At 38.4% G+C, this 22,859-nt stretch overlaps 1 protein-coding gene across 3 annotated transcripts in view; it reads right to left on the bottom strand.

The window, feature by feature from the left end:
• R3HCC1L (R3H domain and coiled-coil containing 1 like) overlaps positions 1-22,859 on the bottom strand; it is a 93,885-nt gene that overhangs the window by 13,236 nt on the left and 57,790 nt on the right. For all 3 annotated transcript variants that reach the window (XM_075534001.1, XM_075534002.1, XM_075534000.1), the window contains 4 exons: positions 8,721-8,896; positions 2,293-2,363; positions 1,177-1,272; positions 541-681 (listed from right to left, as the gene is read on the bottom strand). In XM_075534001.1, coding sequence (XP_075390116.1) covers positions 541-681; positions 1,177-1,272; positions 2,293-2,363; positions 8,721-8,896 — 484 coding nt within the window. The remainder of the gene's footprint in view (positions 1-540; positions 682-1,176; positions 1,273-2,292; positions 2,364-8,720; positions 8,897-22,859) is intronic.

Below are 22,859 nucleotides of genomic sequence, written 5' to 3'. Positions count from 1 at the left end.
AACATTTTCTGGGAACTCAAGTTCTGTTAAGTAATCAGAAGAGGGGTAAACCTAGATGTCCTCTAATGGAAACACACAGGAGTGTCTGAAAAGAAAACAAACCAAAACCTCCCCATAATTATCAACACCCAAATGCCAGTTGCTGACTTGTCTTCTATCTCAAATATAAATCATTTGATAATATCATGGCCCAGTAAAAAAAGCACAACAAATAATGGTTTCTGCCTAACAGCCTATTAGCTCTTCACAGGTCTTACTTATGCTTCAGAATTGGTAGCACAACTATGTAAAAAGCCATGGATAAAGTGAGAAGGTCAAATTTCTCTCTTGGAAAACAACAGGAGGAACATGGATTAGGATGCCATGGTGTGTGAACACACAGACAAATCCTGAAATGTCTTCTTCCTGCATACAAGGCATGAAAACTATTGCAATACACTTGACAGGCTTCTAGGAAATGGAAACAACAAAATGGAGCGGGTTTCATTCCCTTCCCCACACCGGCCTTAGGGGCTACAGAAGGCAATCCCTTCAACTCACCTCGAGCTTCCTGCAGCTTCTTGAGCTCTGCTTCACGTTCTGTTTTACTTTGCTTACTTCGAACCCCAAGGGCACTGATGACTAACCTTCTGGCTAGGGCTGCTGAAGTCTCAGGACGCTCCTTTGCTGGCTGAAGGAATTCTGAATACAGAAAGGGAGTAGAGTAGGAGGGAGTAAGGACCAGAAAGCACTCTGGCTCTGAGTGATTTAACTCAGTAATTAACATACAGGAAACACTAACAAGGGCTGCATCAGCAGTAATTAATATAAGCCTGGCTTCATTATCTGCATGTACACAGTTTCTTACAGGAACTCTATTCACATAGCTCAACACAACCCCCCATAAAACTAGCACTCATCACTTGCATAAGGAGGGGAGAAAGGCCCTCAGAAACTAGTGGCTGTATTGCTAGCAGGTAGGCCTGGACCTTCCACTCTCTTAAGTGGCTGCTCAGATGCCCTATATCCAGCATGACATAAAAACAACTTCATTACACCTGCCTTCTCTTTTTTTCCCTTGTGGTTTTGTTAAAAACATACTTCCTTCAATAACTGAACATGGTGATATGTCTTTAGAACACTGGATGCTGTATAACCGTTGGGAAAATCATCAACCCCTTAAGAGATAAGACTCACCGGCACAAGCTCTGGCTTTGGCCTTGGCTGCTGAAGTGGCCTGTGACAGGGGCCGGATCTTCACCATGGTATGTTTACTACCCAGAGCATCCCGAGCTGAAATGAGGAATGAGCACCAAGAAGCAGACATGAAGTGGATGGATTTAAAGGAAAAATCAGGGCTGTCTCTTAGCAAGTACTTCCTAAAAGTTAGGGGCTTCTCTGTTTTCATGACAAATAAAAGAGATGGTACACTTCAGAAAATCCATGAAGGGACAACTTGGCAGTACTTATTTTAGACGAGGGTTCAGCAGACTATGGGCTCTCTGACCAAGCTCAGCCAGTCAAATGCTTTCATATAGTTTTACTGCAAGTCCTAACCATTAGTTGGCATATTGTCTATGGCTGCTTTAAAGTAGTTGTGACAGAGACCTTGGCCTTTAGACCCCCAAATTCTACAATATCTTCTCTATGTGGCCCTATACCGAAAAAGTTTGCCAATTCATATTGTAGGTGGTTCAGACAGGAACTTCTTTAAATGCTTTTGCATACGCTTCATTATGAGGCCAATGAGAAATATGAAAAGGCCCAATCATATATTCAGAGTAGCTACTATAATCTCTTACTGGACAGGTTAAAGGGCTATTTCAAATCACTTGTTTATAAATATTATAAAATTCAGTTCCAGTAGTTCCTTAAGCCTCTATTCTTTCTGTATGCAGTAGAATAAATAACCTTGAAGAGCGCTGACTATCCATCCAAACACCACCAAATTAAGGTGAGAGGGGAGGGGTGGAACACATACGCACCACAGCACCAGACCGCTCAATGCCACTCTAGTCAATGCTTACTCATAGCGACCCCGTGGGCTTCCGAGACTAACTTTACAGGAGCAGAACAAACGTCAAGACTTTCTCAGAGCTGCTGATGGTTTTAAGCTTCTGAATTATCCAGTTTGCAGCCCAACATGAACCGCTATACCACCAGGGCCCACAGCACGAGAGTATGCCGCAAAAACGGCATCTGCTTAACTGCCTATCCTGCCTGAATAACATGTCAACTGGCAGGAACAGAAAGCACACAGAGGTGGAAAAAATGGGCAATACGAAAGGAGCTTGAAATCCACTGGGTGAATACCTGTAATTGGACTGGAGAATATTCCTAGAGCATGTGTATCATCCACCCATTTAATATCAAATCCTTTCTTTCTGCAACAAAAGAAAGAAAACAATTTTATTTCTTAAAATAAAATTTACTTATATGAAACCTCTCTCAAATAGACTCATAAAGCATTTCATGATGAGACAGAGACACTCAAAGAGTGCACAGGCGGAATGGTGACAATGACCAAAAACAGAAGAAGCCACTGAATTTTAAAAGCAATAACACAATCATAAAGAACTTCCCAAGAGTAGCTTACGTTCCCAGCCATTTTATAGACATCAACTAATTAATCCTTACAAGTCCCTTGGGGAGGTAAAATATTTAATGCACTATTTACAAGAGATATTCTTATGGTCAGGGAATAAGAAAAAGTGTAAAGAGGAAGTGGAGGGGGGTAGAGGAGTATTAGAGGAGGCAGTAGACAGGGAAGGTCACTTGGAGTGAATACAAATGCAGGCTCAAGGACAGGGAAAGCAAGATTTCAAATCAAACAAACAAAGTCAAGTAATGAGGGAAAAAGCAAGTATAAACTGAAAATGGGGTGAGGGGTATGAGAAAAGAGCGGGGACAGGGGATCGAAAAATAGAGAAGATTGTAAAGAAAACAGTGGACACATAAGTATTAAAAACAAAAACAAAAAACACCTTTTATTTCATGGTAGAGGTATGTAGTGATCACAAAGAGTATCAGGACAAAGCCATGATAGTTGTTTCTTCAGCTAGAAGCCTAAAAGTGCTCATGGACTCAATATTGTTCAGGGACAAGAACAAACATTTGAGGGTCAGATAGGAATGAACTCATGTCCCAGTTCTGTTACCTTAAGATCGTAGGCAGGTTGAACCTATCTGGTAATCTGAAGAAACAGACAAAATACCTTCCTCCTAGGGTTGTTGTGAAATGTAAATAAGATCATCCATGACAAAGCAAAGAACCATGTCAAATGTGTATATAATAAATAAATGATTTTTTATTATTTATAGCATTATTTTTTATTATTTATAGCAATATTCATCTGGAAAATTAGTCTTGATGAAGATGGTGATTAAAACATGAAGTAGACTTAGGTGTTCAACTCACAGGTCTCATTTATACTTTTATATTATGACTTGAAAATTAATAAATCACTATAAAAGATAAAAGGGGAGAGGAGGTCTACTAAAGTACCTTCTCTGCCTAACAACTAGTCAAGAAAAAGTCTTTTGAGGAAAAAATGAATAAAGGAGGCACCGAAGGCTAGAAAATGTCCTGATGGAAGGGTAAACTGGTCATGGTATAAAATGATCACAGGAGTTGGAAGCCTTGAACAAATTCAATGGTCTATATAATAGAAGAGCTTTTACAAAAAGGAAAGGAACAAACCGAGATGGGTTCTGGAGGGCTTAGCAATCTCAGAATTCTTTAAAATGTTTTATCTTTTGGTAGTGATTTTTTAAAATGATCTTGTAAGTGGGATTAGGAAAAATCAAAGCTAAGGAAAGATCTTAACTTATCAGAACAAGCAATCTTCCTCAATGAAATCAATGGGCATAGTGGCGTGTTCAAACGTAACAATTTTGAGAATTGGGAAGATGTGTAAGAAGTTATGTTTCATTCTGCTGTACACAGGGCCCCTAGTGACTCAAAAACCAACTCAATGGCACTTAATAACAGTAACAAAAATCTTCTGGACATTAGTAAAACAGATAGTTGGTTTTAAGAATTATATTTATTTAAGACAATCCAGGGTTTGTTCATGCATTTTATATGCAACAGGCCCTGATACTGGATTGTAACACAACTGAAATGTGTTAGACTGACTGACATCTATTTAGACATCTATTTAGGTTTAACTGCCTCACCGGGTCCATTCACTCCTTTCCATCAGTTATAGAACCAATGGTCCACCTAAGAAGCTTCAGTGGAATACACAGCTGCTGGCTAGTTGTGCTTGTCCTAGAACTTTCCACAAAAGCAGGTAGCCTATTCAACTGGAATACAGCTTCACCCATGTTTCTGAGTCCTTCTGTGCAACAAGAGCAGAGCTGCCTACAGCATGTACTTATCTAGCCCTCTGAGACTCCGTCTCCCGAGAGAACTGTCCCTGGCAAATGGCATCACGCTTGGTAAAGTAGAAGGGCAGAGGAAACAGGAAGAGCCTTGATGAGACAGACTGACACAGTGGCTGTAACAGGGGGCTCAAGCATAACAAAATTTGTGAGGATGGTGCAGGACCGAGTGATGTTTCGTTTTGCTGTTACAGGGCTGGAACTATGAGTCGGAACTTGATGGTACTGAACAATCACCCTCTTAGGAAAAGTTAGGGTCCCTAATCGATATCAAATCTCACAAATTCAAGTTATTACATAAACTGAATATTTAACTTGTTTACAGTATTAACAATAGACTTTTTTCATTTTTATTACCAGGATCAAAGCACTAACGTATACTCCCTTTGGATTTTGACTTACCCTTCCCTCTCTTTATTCCTGAAGCCTAAAGTTTTCTTTCATGTCTGAGTTACGGAGATGGATTTCTTTTACTTATTTTTCTCGAGTAGACAGACCTGATAATCTTGTTCAGATAATTTAACAGAAGTGTCTTTTGTTTTTACCAACTCGTTAAACCAATGTAAACAAGAATAGTAGTATATAAGAAAACTTAATTGAATTTTTTGACTAGGAAAAGGTGAAGGTACTTCAACACAAAACAAAACTAAAACCTAAACTATTGTCAATTATGTTTGGACTAAACCATGTAAAAGAGAAAACATCTCAACCTATACGGAATTTGTACTCAGAGGATTCCAAAAGTACTAGGGAAGAGTTAAGCCACATCCTATGAGGTGATTTATAAGAATTCTTCTGACAGACTAGTAACTTTTTTTTCTTTTTAAAATCATTTTATTGGGGGCTCGTACAACTCTTACCACAATCCATACATCTATCCATTGTGTCAAGCACGTGTGTACATTTGTTGCCATCATCATTCTCAAACATTTTCTATTTGAGCCCTTGGTATCAGCTCCAACTTTTTTCCCTTTCCTCCCCACACCCTCTCTCTCACAAACCCATGAAAATTTATAAATTATTATTTTGTTATGTCTTACAAAGTGGGTAAAGGGAAATGTCGGACAGTGTAAACAGACTAGTAACTTTTTAAATTAAAAACCTTTTTTATTTTAATAAATCATTTTATTGGGGATTCTTACAGCTCTTATAACAATCTATACATCAATTATATCAAGAACACTTGTACATATGTTGCCATCTTTTCCAAAATATTTTCTTCCTACTTGAGCCCTTGGTATCAGCTCCTCTTCACCCTCCATAAACCCTTGATAATTTATAAATTATTTTTATTTTCATATTTTACACCATCCACTGTCTTCCTTCACCCACATTTCTGTTGTTTGTTCCCTGGGGGAGGGGGATGTATATTGATAGTCGCGATCAGTTTCCTCTTTCTCTTCTCCTCACACCTTCCCCCTACCCTCATGGTATTGCTACCCTCATTATTGATCCTGAGGGGTTTTCTGGCTATCCTGGATTCTGTGTGTCGGGAGTGCTTATATGTACCACAGACTATTAAAAGACCTTGATACCTAACAAAAGACTAGCATGTGAAAACACATGTTTTTAATTAAAATAAAGTATTGAGAGGCATGTCAATTATTATTTTTTAATCATTCCCCAGTTGACTGTTTCCATTAACCAATCAAATATCATTGGCCCTAATCAAATCTGATAAATTCGCCGCTGTAATCAGCTCTAAGAAAAAATAACACAAATTCAACATGTCACTACAATTATTATTCAATGGGATTTTATGGAGATTCAAGTAAAGGCACAGTCATGTGCCTGAAATACAGAGACCATTAATGAGCTTCAGAAAGCTTATTCCTTCATGGACACCTTAAAACTTAGGTCAATTTCTGTGTGTTTCACACTCCTATGAAGAGAGAATGATTTTCCATTGCTAATACCAGAATTTCAAATAGATTTGTAACTTATCCCTCTCTACTCACATCAACAGAATATAACTCAACCAGGAAACTTAGTATCCAAACTCATAGTGTCCCTTGAAGAAAAAAAGGTGAAAAACAAGTTTTAAACAAGTGGGTGACAGTGGGAAAATGCGTTCCATTTCACGGAGAGTCTCTGTATAACATACAAAGCCTCAGACACAGACTTTGTTCTTAATGAGCATGTGTCAACAGGAAGATACAAACCATTTATAAAAAATTACAAAAGACAAAATAAAAATTGTCATAGGAAAGGTAAAAATAAGTGGTATACAGTCCAGTGAAGGAGGAAGTCAAGACCTTAAAAATTTTGTTTGGTCTTGAAAAAATGAGATATGTTTATGAGAATATTGAAAGGGGAGATTGAAGCAGTAAGATGGAAAGCAAGTTCAAATACAGGTCACCATCAAAGGCAGAGAAAGACAAGGTCCTGCGCAAAGAACAGGAAACGAGTCAGCAGTCGAGTAGAAACTGTGCATGCGTCAGGAGGAGCACGTGAGGCTGAAACTGTCGGCCATTTTCTGGCTAGTTCTGGAGCAAGAACGTGACAGGAGGAAAAGTCTGCCTCAGAAAGATTAAACTACGAGCAATATTTAAGATGCTCTGCAAGTGGGGAGCCTGGAATGAAGTCTAAGAGAAGAAAGGAATCCTGAATTAGGGCAACAGCTGAAATGGCAAATACAAAAGACTTTATGGAAACAGAGAACCACGAGAAAGAGGAAGAGAACTAAAAAGACTTGAGAAAGGGATAGGGTAAAGTAAAAGAAGGTGTTAGGGCAATTAAAAAGCGGATGGTGATAATTATAACAACTAAGAGCAAGGGCAAGGTTAGTGAAATGATGAGCTTAGTAATATGACATTTCTAGCAATATGCTAGGTTAAAAACTAGGATCCATATTTACACAGGAAACAACTAAACACATAATAAAGTAAAAAATATTAAAACTCAATGGACAGATCCATAAGCATAATACATAACTAAAATAATTATTCAGAGTTTAGAGCAGTGAAGTAAAAAAATAGAACTAGGAAGTAATGGATAGGAAGATCTAATATAACTCTAAACCAGGCATCCTCAAACTGCGGCCCGCGGGCCACATGCAGCCCGTCGAGGACATTTATCCAGCCCACCAGGTGTTTTCCCCCCCTTTTTTTACTTCAAAATAAGATATGTGCAGTGTGCATAGGAATTTGTTCATAGCTTTGTTTAAAAACTATAGTCCAGCCCTCCAACGGGTATGAGGGACAGTGAACTGGCCGCCTGTTTAAAAAGTTTGAGGACCCCTGCTGTAAACAAGCACCTTAGAGGAGGTGAAAGAGATTGAGACAAAGCCCATATTTGACAAGACAGTTTCTGAGCTTCCTACTCTCAGTGAAAAATACTAACTCAGTAATTTAAGAAGCCCAAATAATCTCAAGCAGAAAAAAAAAACCCATGAAGTCTACAACTCAGTGGAAATGCAGAATACCAAAGGTAAGCAGAAATTCTTAAGAGCATCCTATGAGAAAAGGCAGATTACATTCAGAAGTGACAGTTGCTAGACTTTCAAATGATTTGTCATCATCCACAGAGAAATCCAGGAAACAGTAAAATATCTTCAGTTACAAGAGAAAAAAAAAGATTGCTAAGTTAAGACTTTCAGATCGAGCCAAAAGCTCTTTTATGAATAAAGGTAAAATAATGTCATTTTAAATATTTTCTAAAATTAGAAGAAGTTTGTTATCAAGAAAGTCTTAGTACAATAAATGCTCAAGAGGAAGATTTGAGGCAGAAGATATGTGATATCAGAAGGAATAAATGAGGAACAAAGGAAATAGTATATCACAAAATAGATTTTTAAAGGAAAAATGATCAATTGAAAATAAATTAAAGCAGGGCATAGTAGGGAATGAAATTAAAAGCCATTATAGGTTTGGAGAATATAAAAACATTTGCTTTAGTCATTAATAAGTTATGCACACATTTTCACTTTTTAAAGTAACTGCCAAAGAATAGAAAGAGTATAAGTTACAACAAAAAGAGAGAAATCTAATCAATTCAAAAGCCAAATATATCAATAATTACAATGAATGTAAATGAGCTAAATGTCCCCTTGAAGACAGATTCAGTTGTCATCACTCTCAATATTCTTCTTAAATACTGAAATTGAATCTATAGAAATGATATGGCATTTTAAGGAAACTTAGAAGAGTGATTTGATACAGAAGATTTCATCAGACTTGAAGGTAACAAAAAGTCCGATACCAAAACAAACAGGGAATACGAAACAAACAAAAGGAACAGATATCATTTTTGAAGACACAGAAAACAAAACAAAAAGGACCAGGTATTATTTGAGAAGACACTAAGAAAATTTCAACCCACATTCTCTAATACCCACAACCATCAGCAAATACTTACTGATAGCTGCAGAAAACCCGCAGAAGGTCTTCGGTGCGAAATTCTTGAGGGAAGTCATAAATTTCAATGACATGTGGGAATTCACAATCACTGAGGTCAGTATCAGGAACTTCATGGTTGTAATAATCAAATCTAGGTTCCTGGATGCTTTCTCTGCTTTTCAAATTCCCTGATAACTAGGGGAGAAGAAGCTCATAAGTGACTTGTTTGATTAAATCAGGGCATTATATAAAGTTCCTCCCAAATGTGAACAATCCAACTCCTCCTTCTCCTCCTCCTCCTTGGTCCTATTCCTTAATCTTTGGCCAGGTCTCTTGTTACTGTGCTCATGAATACAGTGATAACCAGGTTTTTATCAACTAGTTTGCATTATACATACGGAATACACAAAAAATTGTTAAAATTCCAGCAGACAGGTAATGCATAAAACTTAACTTGCATCTATCAATGAGCCTGTGAGAAAATGCAGACTGATTAATGTGGCAAACTACAAATAGAACATCTTGGAAAATGAAATTCCAATAGCAGCTAAAGAGAGAAAGTAACAGTATTTGTTTTATGTGCACTTAATGATCAGGCTCATCTCAGTTTCTCTTTTGGAACAGAACAAAACCAAAATAAGTATTTTAAAACAAAAAAAAAAACTTTGTTAGTACTTCTTTTGTTGAAGGTACTAAAGGGTAAAGATCGAGCACATTGAGGCAAATATACGTGATACAAGTTATTATAATACATGCAGTTGCCAGCATGAGAGCTACCTAAAGGAATTATCACCAAATAGCTGGGGGAACTAATGCTATGTCCCCATTTAAAAATAAAAACAAAACTGAATGAAGTTTTATCATTTATTGGAAGGAGGAGGAGGAAAAGTGGAAAAGGGCAGCAAAGTCTTGACAAACACTGCCTTATTTTTGCCATTCCTTTGTTATAAAAAGATACTATTAATTCAAAATCTAAATATATCCTAAGAGTATTTTCCCCATACCCCTATTGTGCTTAGGTTTTGTTTCTCTATCAAATAAGAAAAAGGAGAACTTTTTCCTTGGAGAAGCTAAAAGTGGATTCAAGCATTGTTCTGAGGGCCAGGGAAGAAAGAAGAGGGATTGCGATTTAAGTATTATCAATGACAATGCTCACTTATTGCTGTACCTCTAGCTTAGTGAAGACTAAGCCTCGGTTTCATGAGGGACTCCTGTGCAACCATCTTCACTAATTCAAAAACGTTTGCTTTCTTCTCACTCCCAAACTAAATAGTACCTCCCCAAGCAGATTATGTGTGGGGATTAAATAAGGCGATACAGTAAATGCTCATAATAATGCTTTCTCATCATGCATCCAATAAATTCAACTCCTTTTAACAAATTTTAACTGAGTGCTAATCTACTAGCACGCAATACATATTCCACTATAGATTAGAATCTAGAAAGCAGCAAAATAATGATATTCCACCATAACAAAGAGAAAAGGCTAGCTAATCTGTATAATCGTAACTTCTAGAGCTCACCAGAGAACTGAGAATGTAAGACAATCAAAGGAACATAACCAGAAAAGTGACAAGTGCCCCCAGAGGGGCAGACTACATAAACTTCCAATTTTTGTAGACAATGGAAAGAAGTGACCACCATACAAGTGGTTAAGGTATCAGCTAAACTTTTAACAAGCCCTAGTGTGCGCTACTATACAAGGTTAGTCTAACTGGGAGCCTCAGAGACAAGTGGAGTCAAGTTATTTTATACTTGGTCTGCCACTGAATTTCTCAGGACAAATTGGAAGCAAGACAGGAGACCTGAACAGCCTCTCCAGATAGCACAGGCATGCTAGGACAATTGAAAACAGAGAATGGAACAGGAACGTTGAGAAACACTAAGAAACACTGCTCTGGCAGTCCAGTTTCTAGCAAGAACACAAGCTAACAGCATGCTGCACAAGGCAAATCCCAAGTTCAGCTTCCTGACCAGACTGACAAAACCATTCATTATTGTTGTTGGTGGCAGTATGTTAATTTATGACTCATCAGAAAAAGAGGTGAGTTAATTTCTGGGTTTAAATTTTATTCATCTCAGATTTAATTGTTTACATGTGATGTCTAGCATTCAATAACAAACGGTGAGAGAAAAACAAGAATAAACAACCCACTGACAGATACAAAACAATTATAAAATCAGATTAGAGATGACTCAAATTTTGAAATCGTCTGAAAAGGGCATTAAGGGCTACTCTAGTTCATCTGTTTAAAAGATTTACCAAAAATGTGAAAAACATGCATGAACAACTGGGTTGCCTGAAAGGAAAAGAAACAGAAATGCTAGAAACAATCCCTCAAAATATCAGAAAGAATGCCTTTGATAAGCTCATTAGTAGATTCCATTGATAGGCTGCTTTGGTAAATACTTTAAAATTGTTTATTCTTTCTCCTAATCATTTTAAAGACCTCAAATCCCTAGTGTGAACAAGCAGAAGGGCTTCACGTTGGCTCTATTCACCTGTCCAATAGCCGCACAGGCTTTCACTCCCAGCCATATGTGGGCATTCTTGGGCTCCCATCTTCAGGCAGCAGTGATGGTAGCAGATGTACATGATCAGAAAGTGGTCACACCAATATGGACACGGTATTTAAGGATGCCACTACTCTCTGCCCAGTTTATGGCCTCTCCACTCCCACCACCTGTGTCCAGACATTAGCAAAGTCCTCACTAGGCCTAGCTGCACAGCCAGTCTCCTCTCCTGTATCCAATGAACACAGCCTTTCAAGTTGTATTCGGCAGATCCTTTCCAAGATTTTCATGTTAGAGGCTTTAAATTACATGGACTTGACTTTACAGATTGTATAGGGATTGCCTGTACAGAACATGGTATTTACATTTAACAGTCAAATCGGAATTACATCCTACTTCATAGAATGTATCGTGGATGTTAAGCAATGCATACCTGTAAGACATTTCTAGCTTTATGTCACCCCTTTAAATACGTTAAATTTCAACCAAAGAATAACATTTCTTATAAACCTAAACACATCCTGCTCCTCCCTGCCTACTACTTTGGTTATATTCTTTTCCAAGTATGTTCACTGGAGTTAGTTTACCTATCCCAAAATAGCACATTATTTTCCAAGGGCATGTTTAAATATTACATCTCCTACGTAACCCCTCCTAAGCTACACCACCAGTCTATTAGTTAGTCCAGCTGCAATGCTCTGTATGCTGCTGAAATACGTACTGAAAGCTGTATCACTGGTATTTCAAATACCAAGCAGAATCATTCACACAGTGAACAAGTTTAAACACAGTTTCCAAATTAAGATTGAGTAGAAAGAAAAGCCTGGTTAAGTAATTTGGTATTTAAGCCAATGATAAAAACCCTATAGATCTCAACGGAAATATGGTCTGATATAGTACTGGAAGAGGAGTAGTCTCGGTTAGAAGTCACCCAAAGCACACAGTGGCCTCAAAAACAGGCTGGTCACACCAAGGATTATGCAGATGGGGCAGGACCAAGCACTATTTCATTCTGTTGTACAAGAAGTCACCATGAGTTGGGATAGATTCAACACGTAGTAACAACTGTTACACGAAATCATATACAATCTGATTCCTCCTCTATACCTCTACAGCACTTAAGTTTATTTATACTACTTTTATAGAATTCATTACATACTACCTTACATAACAGCTAGAACTATCTCTTCCTTCAATTTCATCCTGACCACCTAACAAACATTTAATAAATGATTAACAGCCTTCGGTATAGGTTACAACTCAATGTAAAGAAAATCAAAATCCTCACAACTGAACTAATAGGTCATAGCATGATAAATGGAAAAATGGCTGAAGTTGTGAAGGACTTTACAACTTACTTGATTCCACAATCAATGCTCATGGAAGCAGCAATCAGGAGATCATATGATGCATTGCACAGGGTAAGTTTTCTGCATAAGACTCTTTTACGTGTTGAAAAGCAAGGATTTTACTTTGAGGCCTAAAGGGCACCTGGCTCAAGCCATGATGTCTTGAATCATTTTAGATGCATGTGAAAGTTGGACACTGAATAAGGAAGACTGAAAAAGAGCAGATGCATTTGAATTATGGTACTGGTGAAAAATCTTGGAAGTTCAGAAAAAATTTAATCTGTCTTGGAAGAAGTATAGTCAGATGCTCGAGGCAAGGATGGCAAGACTTTGTCTTACATACTTTGGATGTCTTCTAAGGAGAGAATAGTCCTTGCAGAAGGACATTAGCTTGGTAAAGTGGAGGGGCAGCTTGGCCCTTGGCAAGATGGATTGACATTGTGTCTGGAACAATGGGTTCAAACATAAGAACAATTCTGAGGATGATGCAGGACTGGGCATTATTTTCTTTTGTTGTACATCGGGTCACATGAGTGGGAACTGACTCAGTGGCACTTAACAACAAACATACATTAGAAAAAGAAAGTGAGCAGGGAATCAAAAAAGGTAATCAAGTGCACGATGAAGAAAATGCCGAGGGCAACGAATGTATAAGGGTGCTTTACTCAATTGATGTATGTATGGATTGTGATAAGAGCTGTATGAGCCCCAATAAAAAGATTAAATTAAAAAAAAAGAATGAAGAAAAGAATCAAGAATACATGGAAAGAGCACAGAAAGGTGCAATAGGTAGAAGGAACATAAGTGTGCAAAGGCACACTAACCTAAAGGAGTACAATGTCCACTGTCCTGTGTGCTGTGTGTGGCTACTGATGGTGCACACGACTACGTGCCTGACTGCATCCAAAAGGCTGAGCATCTGGACCCATGCAGCTGCTCTGAGCAAGGAGGACCTGGTGATCTGCTTCCAGAAAGATTAAAGCCAAGAAAGCCCTATGGGCAGTTCTACTGTCACAAGGAACTGCTATGAATTTTAATCCCAAAGCACCTAACACAACACTACACACATAATGTGAGGATTGAGACTAACAAGGTAGGGTTTTCCGCTTCCTCACCAACAATTTGATTCTATAATTCTGCTTATAAAGAACATGCGGTATTTATCCCTAGACTCACCAACTGTATACACTATTTTGCACAAACTCAGGAGTCAATAAATATTTTTGGAAAGAATGCACAAGACACACGTTGTTCCTTTGTTTAAATATATGCTCAACAAGATTCTCAATAGGGCCCTCTGTTAAAGACATGATTCATGAAACATAAGGGACTACCAAATAGCATGTGAAAAGAGAATTAAAAGATAATGAAATTTCCACGAACTCTTTGAAGCCCCTTGTGTTTTTAAATGACTATGGACGGAGCTCTAAAATTGAGGAGGGACAAGGGATTCTTTCCCTTTAATTTCCTTTGTTATATAAATCAGAGCATCAGATTTTAAAAATATAAAAGGAAAACAACAACAAAATTTCAAAATAGATTATTTAAAATTCTGATATTGACAAAGTTTGGCCCTAAATCGGGTAAGCATTTTGTTTTTTTCAGAAGTTTTTCTTACAGGAGGGAACGTCATTTCAGCATCTGATTCTTCTCCTTAAACTCAGCTTCAATCTTCATCTCCTTGAAGTTTACCCTATTGACTCCTATTTGGTGGTCTCCTCTTCAAATGTAGCAGTTGAATATATACCATATTTAATCAATTTTCACACAAATGGTTTTTTTTTGCATTTTAACATTTTTGAAATAAAGGTGCATTTTACAATCAAGAAGGTGGACATATACAAACAACCATGAACATCAAAACTACCAGGGTTATAACCTGTAGAAAGGTTGATTAAATAGTATTGGAAAAAAAGTTCATATAGAACAGTGAAGCAATGTTTTCAAAATGGTTTGTAAAGAAAGAGTGGGAGTGGTGGTGAATTTTAAGTTTAGCAACATTTATAAAGTCAGAGTCAAAAGAACAGCAAGTGCAGAGCTGGTGTAAGACATGACAAAATAATAATAATTTATAAATTATAAAGGGTGAGGGGGAAGCGGCGAAGGAGGGGGGAAAATGAGGAGCTGATACCAAGGGCTCAAGTAGACCACAGGTGTTTTGAGAATGATGATGGCAACATATGTACAAATGTGCTAGACACAACTGATGTATGTATGGATTGTGATAAGAGTTGTATGAGTCCCTAATAAAATGATTTTAAAAAGTCCAGCAACAAAGATTTTGTTGTTTTATGTACTCTTTTTTTTCATTTTTTAAAAAACATTTTATTAGGGGCTCATACAACTCTTATCACGATCCATACATATACGTACATCAATTGTATAAAGCACATCTGTACATTCTTTGCCCTAATCATTTTATTTTTTTTCCTTTTCTTTTCTTACATTTTATTAGGGGCTCATACAACTCTTATCACAATCCATACATATACATACATCAATTGTATAAACACATCTGCACATTCCCTGCCCCAATCATTCTCAAAGCATTTGCTCTCCACTTAAGCCCTTTGCATCAGGTCCTCTTTTTTTTTTCCCCCTACCTCCCCGCTCCCCCCTTTATGTACTCCTTTAGAAATGCTGCATCGCATGCCAGCATGTAGTAGGGAAACAGTGGAGAGGTCTGAGGGGCCAGTCCCAATCCCAACTACATTCCTCCCCACAGAAGAATTTATTTCAGAGGAAAGCACTGAATCTGCAGCTCAGGAAGAGGGACATGTCTGATCAGAACACACAGAAGCAAATGAAGGGGAAGGAAGAGAGAGTGGAGCACATCTTGTCCCACCGAGCCTTGAGGATGATATTCCCGCTCAGAGCAGTCAATGCAGAGAAGACCGTATGGCCGGCCCCACTATGAGACATGATATCCCTCACTGACCCAAAGCCCTACAGGGGATGGGACTGGAGACACAGTGTGGGAATTCCATCCGATCTGATCCCACCGCATGGAGGCAAGACAATAAGGGCATGGAACAGAACAGCAAGGGGAACAGAGCAACGAAGTCCCCAGGAAATAGCAAAAATGGACTTTAGGGCCAGGGTTTCGCACGCCATCAGACTCAACCGGAAAGCACTCCTAAAGGCCAACAAACAGTCCCTGAACTAACCACAAGCCTTTCTTTCTTGTTGCTGTGTTTTGTTTTTTGTCATTGGCTTGTGGTTGCTGTTTTGTTTTGTTTTCCTTTGTTGCTTGGTCTTGTTCTGTCTTATTTGTGCATGCTATTATCACTGCAGGTCTGTCTAAATAAGATAGGCTGGATGAACAATCTGGAGGAGAAAACAACGGGACTGACAGTTCTGGGGTCACATGGGAGAAGAGGAGGTGGGGGAAAGGAAGTGGTGATTACAAACCCAGGGACAAGGGAACAAGAAGTGATCCAAATCGGTGGTGAGGAGAGTATAGGAGGCCTGGTAGGGCATGACTAAGGGTAATGTAACCAAGAGGAATTATTGAAACCCAAATGAAGGCTGAACATGATACTGGGACAAGAGGAAAGTAAAAGGAAATAGAGGAAAGAGCTAGGAGGCAAAGGGCATTTAGAGAGGTCTAAATAAAGGCATGTACATTTGTAAATATATTTATATAGAAGGATGGGGAAATAGATTTATGTGTATATATTTATAGATTCAGTACTAAGGTAGCAGATGGACACTGGGCCTCCATTCAAGTACTCCCTCAATGCAAGAATACTTTGTTCTACTAAACTGACATTCCATGATGCTCACCTTCCCGACAAGATCACTGAAGACACAGCGGGTGCATAAGCAAATGTGGTGAAGAAAGCTGATGGAGCTTGGCTATCCAAAGATATAGCATCTGGGGTATTAAAGACTTGAAGATAAACAAGCGGCCATCTAACTCAGAAGCAACAAAGACCACATAGAAGAAGCACACCAGCCTGTGTGATCATGAGGTGCCAAAGGGATCAGTTCTCAGGCATCAAAGAAAGAAAAATCATAGCATTGTGTGGTCACCTCCCTGATACGATCGCTGAAGATAAATGGGTACATAAGCAAATGTGGTGAAGAAAGCTGATGGTGCCTGGCTATCAAAAGATAACAGCACCTGGTGTCTTAAAGACTTGAAGGTAAACAAGGGCTCATCTAGCCCAGAAGCAACAAAACCCCCATGGAAGAAACACACCAGTCTGTGTGATCACGAGGTGTTCATGGGATCAGGTATCAGGCATCATCGGAACAAAAAATCCTATCATCGTGAATGAGAGGAAGTACGGACTAGAGACCCAAAGCCTATCTGTAGGCAATTGGACATCCCCTTATGGAAGGGTCGCAGGGAAGAGAAGAGCCAGTCAGAGTGCAGTGTAGCAACGAGGAAACATACAACTTTCCTCTAGTTCCTAAATGCTTCCACCCCCACGCCCCCATCACTATCATGATCCGAATTCTACCTTACAAATCTGGCTAGACCAGAGGATGTACACTGGTACAGATAGGAACTGGAAACAGGGAATCCAGGGCGGATGATCCCTTCAGGATCAGTGGTGAGAGTGGCGATACCAGGAGGGTTGAAGGAGGGTGCAGTAGAAAGGCGGAACCGATGACAAGAATCTACATATAACTTCCTCCCTGGGGGACGGACAACAGAAAAGTGGGTAAAGTGAGATGTCGGACAGTGTAAGATATGACAAAGCAATAATTTGTAAATTATCAAGGGTTCATGAGGGAGGGGGAGCGGGAAGGGAGGGGGAAAACGAGGATATAATAATGCCAGGGGCTTAAGTGGAGAGCAAATGTTTTGAGAATGATGAGGGCAATGAATGTACAAATATGCTTTACACAATTGATGAACGTATGGATTGTGATAAGAGTTGTATGTGCCCCTAATAAAATGACTCAAAAAAAAAAAAGAAATTCTGCATCATCAAAGTCCTTGATGGCACAGAGGACAATACTGGATCGGAAAAACATCAATATTAATGACTGACACCAGAATTTATCAGGAAAAGTGAACTATAAACTAATTAGATTAGGCTACGGTCAAAGGATAGGAAATTTTTAATCAGCTTTTATCACCTTCATTTTCCTTTTCATGTATCTAAGATAATATACAATAAACATGTCTAAAGCTAAGAGAGTTCTTTTAACATACAAAATTAAAATTCTAAGTGATAAGCATATAGTGTAAGTTTCTCTTAGTGATACATTTAAGATGGTACATCTTAAAATCAATGGCATATTCAATTCAATTCAATAGACGACGGAGTTTTTTCTAGTTATTTCTGAGAATAAGTTTCATCATCTCCACAAGACTGCAAACTCCTTTAACCTTGTTATCCCTCTCTTTTACCCATCATATCAGCAAATCCAGAGCAAAGAGCACTTACCCAAACCCACTGCCATCAGTAGATTCCAACTCACTGTGAACCCACATGACAGTATAAAACTGACCAACAGGTTTCCCATGAAGGCAAATCTCTAGAGAAGCAGATGAGCAGCAGCTGGGGATTCAACTGCCCCCCCCCCTTTGGCTAGCAGTCTAGAGCTTTAAAAACTGTTAACACGAAGGCACAGAAAATGTGTTCAATATCTATTGAGGGCTACCACTTGTCGGTTCTGGTGAGAAGCCTACAGTAGATTAAAGGTATGTTTCAATGCAATACGAACCAGAACTTTATCCTCTCTTTTCCCATGCTAGCATTCTTCTTTAAACCAACCAACCAACCAACAATAAAACGTGTACAGTTTTATCTCTAAGACAGGATAAAGTTCTAAGTCCTAGTTCTTTAAATGTGAGGGCTGATCTGTAACATACCCTGGATTAGAACTTTGAAGTTATAGAAAGAATAAGAACATTTTTTGTGATTACTTTTAATTAAACATGTTAAACTATCGCTATGGTTTATTTCAACTTAAACATAGGAGGCACAAGGAGGGTTCTCATACAAGGAGGCTGGAGATTGACCACAAGTTGGTAGGATAAAATGACCGAAGTTGCTTCAAGAGTCATCATATGGATACAGCATTAAACCATACAAAAGGAGCCCTGGTAGTGCTGTTGGGTAAACGTTGGACTGCAAACCAAAACAAACCCACCAACTGCTCCTCAAGAAGAAGATGAGACTATCTTCTCCCAGAAAGATTTACAAAGCCTCAAAAACCTGTTAGAAGTCAGAATCAACGCCATGGCAGTGGAGTATCCATACAGTCAATTCTCTGTATATAGTTTTGGTTTTTGCCTTTTTTTTTTGCTATCACTTTGTCATCACAACTTACCTACTAACTTGCCTATTAACTCATCCTCTTTAAAAGAAAATCAGTTTAAAATTTTATGATTTACTCGACTGCTAAATTAAAATATTTGACTGAAGAATAAGCTTAAACTTTCTTTAAAAAATCATTTTACTAGGAGCTCATACAACTCTTATCGCAATCCGTGTGTACATCAATTAATTGTGTAAAGCACATTTGCACATTTGTTGTCCTCATCATTCTCAAGCTCTTTTTTTAATGAAGTTTTAAGTATTCTAACTTTGATTCAATTTAAGGATTCCAGAATCACAGGAAATTGAAAGCAATGATATTTTTCCCTTTCATTTTAATTTTTGATAATATTAAAATCAGTTTACTAGAGTGAAAATATTTTACCAAATTATCTTCCCACTTTTGGCAGATTGGAATAACAACACTGATATAAAACAACCCACAAAATTACTTAGCCTTTTCAAATTTTTTTATCCAAGTTCAAAAGCACACATAAAAAGATAATGGCACTACAGTATATAACGCACAACCCACGTTATAGCTCCAACTCCCTTTACCAGCAAGAACTTCTTCGGGCAAAGCCATTTTCAATAGTAGAAAGATAAAGTCAGCCTTAGCACTGCAACATTTTACACATGAAGTATAAAAATGGATAATGTCTCCAACAATAACCTCTATCTGAAAATAAAAGATCTAATATATCTGAGCTATATATTCTTATCAGGAACCAAAGCCAGACACGCAAACTTTGCTTCACAGAACTGTAACACAGAATGGGTAAAATGCCATGCAAGGTGTCATCTGGTGATTTCTCTAGAATAGGTTATCAGTAACACCTCTCTATCTCTGATTATCATGAGTGAGACAGCCATGCCTAGAACACTGGATGAAGGTAACAGCAAAAGAGGAGGAAAGTACACAAGAAAGCAGAAAAAGGACAAAGGATAAAAGGAAATAGGAACAAAAGAAAGTTACAAGGATGTATAAGGCTAGCAGCAGTGTTCTCGACTATTATATTACAGATAGCTATTTAGTGACCCTGGTGCCCCAGGATACATTTGAGAGCTCCAGTCCTCTCCTTCCCAAAAGCCCTGGTAGCCCTTTGTTAGCCTAAACTGTCCCACCCTGCTAGTGTCACTACACAGGGAATGAATTAAACTGAATCAACAGTATGAGTCACATCATCACCCCTACCTATCTGGTTCAACTATACCCCCCCTCGCAATACATACATCTTGTGCTTAACTAAACAAAATCCCAGTCAGGGACAGAACAAGGCATACTAGGAATCCCTGCTTCAAACAACCGTCCTTAAATAAACCCTCCCTTGCACTGACAATACAGGCCTAAAGCAGTGTGCCTTCTTTTAGAAATTAAAACACTGCTGAGTGAATGCTGATTCAGAGAAGGGAAGGGAGTTTTTCAGACCTGGGAATCACATGACTGAACACACTAACTATGAGCAATGTTAATCTTGGAAATCTGCATAATGTTCTTTCTTTTTGGGTAAACCAGCGATCCATTAATGGACTGGACATTAAACTATATATAGATTTCAATCAAATTCTTCACAGGATGCCCTAAGTGACGTATTAAAATAAACAGCAGCTGGGAGTTAAGTCTAAACCCCCACTTAGGGCAGTAACATATTAACTTGGTCATTTTTATAAAACCATGAATCTCAAATCAGCTAAGATCAGCTGGAATAAAAAAATGTAAAAATACAGCTTTGTATTAATTTTAGAAATAGCAAAGTACCTACAAACATCAGGCAATAAAATGGTGGTGGGGGTGATTCAATCATTTACCTAACTGCCATAGTCAAGTCTACTCAAAGCAGTATTAAGCAGTGGCAGCCCTTGTGATTTCACCCTTTTAAAAAGCCATTCTCTATAACACTCATTAGATAATGAAATCTAGCCTTAGGGATCTCTTCCTATGGTTGTATGATAGGCTGCTTTATATTATTTACCCTGGAGATTGTTATTTGGTTACGTAGTTATACCTTGTCTCTCCAACTATAATGTATGCAATTTTAGAAGTCAGCACAGTGCTTTTAGCACAAAAGTGACAATAATCACTAACTTGTACCTGCAACTTATTGTGTATCAAATTCTAAGTGCTCAATATTTGCTGTTATTGAAATTGATGGGTCCCAACTGTTATTGATACCTCTAAGGGATTGGTTTTCTTCCCTTGATACTTCATATACTTTGCTGAGTACTGGATTATTCATTTTACCTTCTGATTTTGTTTCCCATTTAAAATGAATAGGAATTTCCCAAGACTAAAAGGAGACAGGAGGTGTGAATGGGAATCAGCAAAAGCTAAGATAGGTAGGAATAAGTAGCGTTCTTTTTTACCTTTCCATGGTTGTTAGCAGCATTCTACAACTGAGCCAAATTCAAACGCACTGTTACTGAGTGCTTTCTGGCTCATAACGACCCCATAGGATAGTGTAGAACTGCCCTGGTGAGTTTCCAGGGCTGCAACTGTTTACAAAGGTAGACAGATTTATCTTTCTCCCAAGGAACTGCTGGTGGATCCAAACATTTGCCATGCAATTAGCAGCCCTACATGTAACCCACTATGCCACCAGGACTCCATTCTGTAACAAAAGGATTTTCTAAATGGCAGGGTTCCAAGTTCTTAAAACACAAGTGACGCTTATCTAAATAATTACCCCATACCCCAAAAGCTAAATCAAGGTCAGAAGTAGCCCAACGAAGGGGTCCTATGCCAGCATCTATCAACATCAAGGTTACATTGCTGGTATCTTGTTAACTCTCCTACCAATAGGTTGGCTGATCTGTATAGGAGGCAGTAGGGCTGTGGAAATTATACCATGACAACAACAATTCTTATGTTCTTGTTCCAAGATCTCAGATGGCTAAAAGACACACCAATATCCTGACTTTCATCAATACCAAGCAAAGTTTCTGGGCATCATGTACCATGACTTTAAGAATGTTGAGTGTGATCTTGGGAGATTCATCAAGACGTGCAGTTCCAGGATCCCAATAACAGCATCTATGCTCTCTACCTGCCTTGGGCAGTTTTGAAATTTGAATGGTACAGGAAATTGCTTCATCTGCCCAAGACTGTCACACCCTGTTCTATGGCATGACTAACAGAGGAGGAGTCTATCTCCAGGACTGGCCACTCTCAACAAAGAAACAGGCCACCTGGGAAAAGAGGCAAAAACCTTGGCTTGGAAAGTTTTCAAGGTAGGCAGGCACTCTGGTTTAACATTTAATAAATTATGCTTAGAGCCATATAAATAATAAATTAAGAGTACTAATCACCCAAGTGCTATTAATGTTATTGGTTTTATGACATCTTTTAATAACATAATTATTAGTACATCTTCTAAAACCCAAAACAAAAGAGAACATCATCGGCTGAAGTTGAATCTGCTAGCTGCCATTCTCCAATCAACAGCCAATTTCCTGCTTCCATCCATCAACATAGATCCCATTCCCTTCCAACACCTCCAGCAAGAAGCCAAATCCAACACTCAGGCGCTGGAGCCATCCTGAAAAGCAGGAAGCTACCTGATGGCTAGATCCATTCAACATACATTCATTGAAAACTACTATGTGTGAATACTACTATTTATGTGCTCTGTCCTTGTGTCATAGGACGGAGAAAAGTTCTTGTGCTCTCTGCATCCCTTTGTTCTCTACCTCAGTGACAGACCTTTTGCTAACTCCTGTGAATATTGCTTCCTTTCTGATACAAATATATTCTCTTAATGCTTCAATCTTTAGTCACTTCTAATCATCTTTAGTTATATGTCTTTAATCTGAGTTGGGTCTTTTATTCTCAAAACGCCACTGAACAGTATTTTTCTAATTACAGGCTGACAGTCATCTCTGGTTCCCCCACTGACATTCTGATACATATATATCTTTGAACAGGGGTTCTCAAATTTTATGTATAGCAGAATTAACTGAAAAACTTAGAAATATAAAGAGGCTCTTTAAAAAAAGTTTGTGGGGAAATTCCATCAT

This window comes from Tenrec ecaudatus, chromosome 16 (genome assembly GCF_050624435.1).
Source record: "Tenrec ecaudatus isolate mTenEca1 chromosome 16, mTenEca1.hap1, whole genome shotgun sequence".
Taxonomy (NCBI): domain Eukaryota; kingdom Metazoa; phylum Chordata; class Mammalia; order Afrosoricida; family Tenrecidae; genus Tenrec; species Tenrec ecaudatus.
This window is presented reverse-complemented; position numbering and strand designations above follow the sequence as displayed.